Below are 2573 nucleotides of genomic sequence, written 5' to 3'. Positions count from 1 at the left end.
CTACTCGGGAGGCCAAGGCAGGAGAATCGCCTGAACCCAGGAGGTGGAGGATGCAATGAACCGAGATCAAGAAAAAAAAAAAATTCAATCACCATCACTTAAAAAAAAAATAACTCTCACATCCTTTAAAGTGAAAGAAATTAGTTCTGCAAAATTCACTACATAGTCTTGAGCTTTCTTGTTTTTTCATGGACTGTTCCCACAGATCAGCACCTGTTTGCAGACCACTGACTTGTGGAGTTTGATTAGGGCATAATCAAACTCCATAAATGTCCAGTATTTTGGCTTCCCTGGGCCACACTGGAAGAATAAACATTTTCTTGGGCCACACACAACACAATACACGAACACAAACGATAGCTGATGAACTAAAAAAAAAAAATCGCAAGAAAAATCTCACAACGTTTTAAGAAAGTTTAAGAATTTGTCTTGGGTCACATTCAAAGCCGTCCTGGGCCCACATGTAACCAGGCGGGCCGTGGGTTAGATAAGTTTGGATTAGGCCATCAGGCTGTGATCCTCAGATGCATCTTTCTCCACAATAAGGCTATACCTGTCACTGGGATCGCCCTGGTCCTAGCTACTCAATGTGTGGCCTACGGACCCACACCGCTGGCATGCTTTGGGAGTTGGCTAGAAATGCAGAACCTCAGGCCCCACTCCAGACCTAATGAATCTGAATCTGCATGTTCCCCAGGAGATTCATGTGCATATTACAGCTTGAGAGGAGCTGATTAGGAAACATCCTTTGGGCCTTGGACTAGGGCCCTTACAGGTAAGAATAGAGCGTGGATGAGCGCTGCCTGCGTCTGTGTGTCATTTTTCTGGGCTTTGACTCTTAAACTCTTTTCTCACACTCTTTCCTTCTTTCTTTCTTTTTTTTTTTTTTGGATGGAGTCTTGTCCTGTCATCCATGCTGGAGTGCAATGGTGCAATCTCGGCTCACTGCAACCCCTGCCTCCTGGGTTCAAACGATTCTCCTGCCTCAGCCTCCCGAGTAGCTGGGATTACAGGCATGCACCACCATGCCCAGCTAATTTTGTATATATAGTAGAGACAGGGTTTCTCCATGTTGGTCAGGCTGGTCTGAAACTCCCGACCTCAGGTGATCCGCCCACCTTGGCCTCCCAAAGTGCTGTGATTACAGGTATGAGCCACCGTGTAATTGGTCTCATTCTTTCTTAAGTTGTATCTGTATTTTCAATTGGAGTTATGATCAGATCTAGACAGCTATTCTATTTCTTCCTAGTGATTTCTTATCTCTGCTCTAATTGCATGTGTTAGTTTTAAAGCTTAAAAGTTTTAAAGTTTAATTTTATATCCTTATTTCAAAGCTTTTAGGGTGAGAAAATTTTGCTGCCATCCTGAGTTGTTATCCACAAAAGGCAGAAGTTATTTTCAATTTTTAAGAAAGAAAAACAAAAGGTAGAAATGATGCCCCCCTCACCCCAGGCTAGGTCTTCCTGTCTTATGCAGCCATAGCACCCGAACATACCCTTACAACCCATCAAAATTTACCCTAACCATGACTGTCTACATTCCCTAAAAGACTACGAAGGTAAGCAATGTGCTAGTCTTATTCACTTCTGTACACTCAGTATGTCATATCGTGCCTGACAAACAGCAGAAAGTATTTGTTCAACGACTGAATGGATGAAATGAGTTTTAGGATATGTTACTATAGGACTTCTAAGCCCCATGTTGGCTTCACATCTTGTGAGGTTTCAGCCTTATGCCCCTAATCCTGATTCTGAGAATTGACTAATAGTGTGAGTGAGACTCTATACCCCTTACCTCTGCCTTCTCTTTAGATGAAACCTTTAGAAATGATTAGGTACACTGGCCTGTCATAAAAAGGCACTGTCACTACTTGTGGCTACTTCAGCCATTAGTGCTTTTCAGGAAAAACCTATCTATGGATAACACAACCATAAGGAAGTAGTCCATGTAACATTAATCCAAAGGCTTGAATATACTTACAGGGTGTGTGGCTGGAGAAAAACACGAAAATGAGGTCTCGTCTGAGTTTCCACAGTCCTTTTTGAGTTCCTGGGACAAAGATGCTATCCTCTTTCAGGGTGGCTGCCAACTGGAGTTGATGGAGAAGGTACCTAAGGGTTGCAAGATGTTATTAGGATGAACAACCAATCTCTGTGGTTAAGGGGAAAGCCTCTGGTAGGGTGATTACTAAGACAGAAGTACTGTAGACTAGTGGGACTGGTAGGGATTGGGAATTATGACAATGCTCTAGACCAGTGATTCTCAAAGTGTGGTCCCTGCACCAGCAGCATCAGCATCACCTGGGAATTTGTTAGCCCTCCAAATTTCAACTGGCCTCGGCTGCTCACATCTATAACCCCAGCTACTTGGGAGACTGAGGCAGGAGGACTGCTTAAACCCCGGAGTTTGAGGCTGTAGTGAGCTACGATTGTGCCACTGTGCTTCAACTTGGGTGACAGAGTGAGACTCCATTTTTTTTTTTAAAAGAAAAAAAAAGAAAAGAAACTCAATTGCTGACGTTCCACCCTAGATCTGCTGAATCAGAATCTCTGTGGCGGGCTCAGCAATCTGGG

At 43.6% G+C, this 2573-nt stretch overlaps 1 protein-coding gene across 2 annotated transcripts in view; it reads right to left on the bottom strand.

The window, feature by feature from the left end:
- The window catches only part of ADAT1 (adenosine deaminase, tRNA-specific 1), a 25628-nt gene that overhangs the window by 16794 nt on the left and 6261 nt on the right, over nt 1-2573 (bottom strand). For both annotated transcript variants that reach the window (XM_011990110.1, XM_011990111.1), the window contains one exon: nt 1981-2111. In XM_011990110.1, coding sequence (XP_011845500.1) covers nt 1981-2111 — 131 coding nt within the window. The remainder of the gene's footprint in view (nt 1-1980; nt 2112-2573) is intronic.

The sequence above is a fragment of the Mandrillus leucophaeus genome, unplaced genomic scaffold, assembly GCF_000951045.1.
Source record: "Mandrillus leucophaeus isolate KB7577 unplaced genomic scaffold, Mleu.le_1.0 Scaffold37, whole genome shotgun sequence".
Classification (NCBI taxonomy): Eukaryota; Metazoa; Chordata; class Mammalia; order Primates; family Cercopithecidae; genus Mandrillus; species Mandrillus leucophaeus.
Note: the sequence above shows the minus strand (reverse complement) of the source record. Positions and strands in the feature narration are given on the sequence as shown.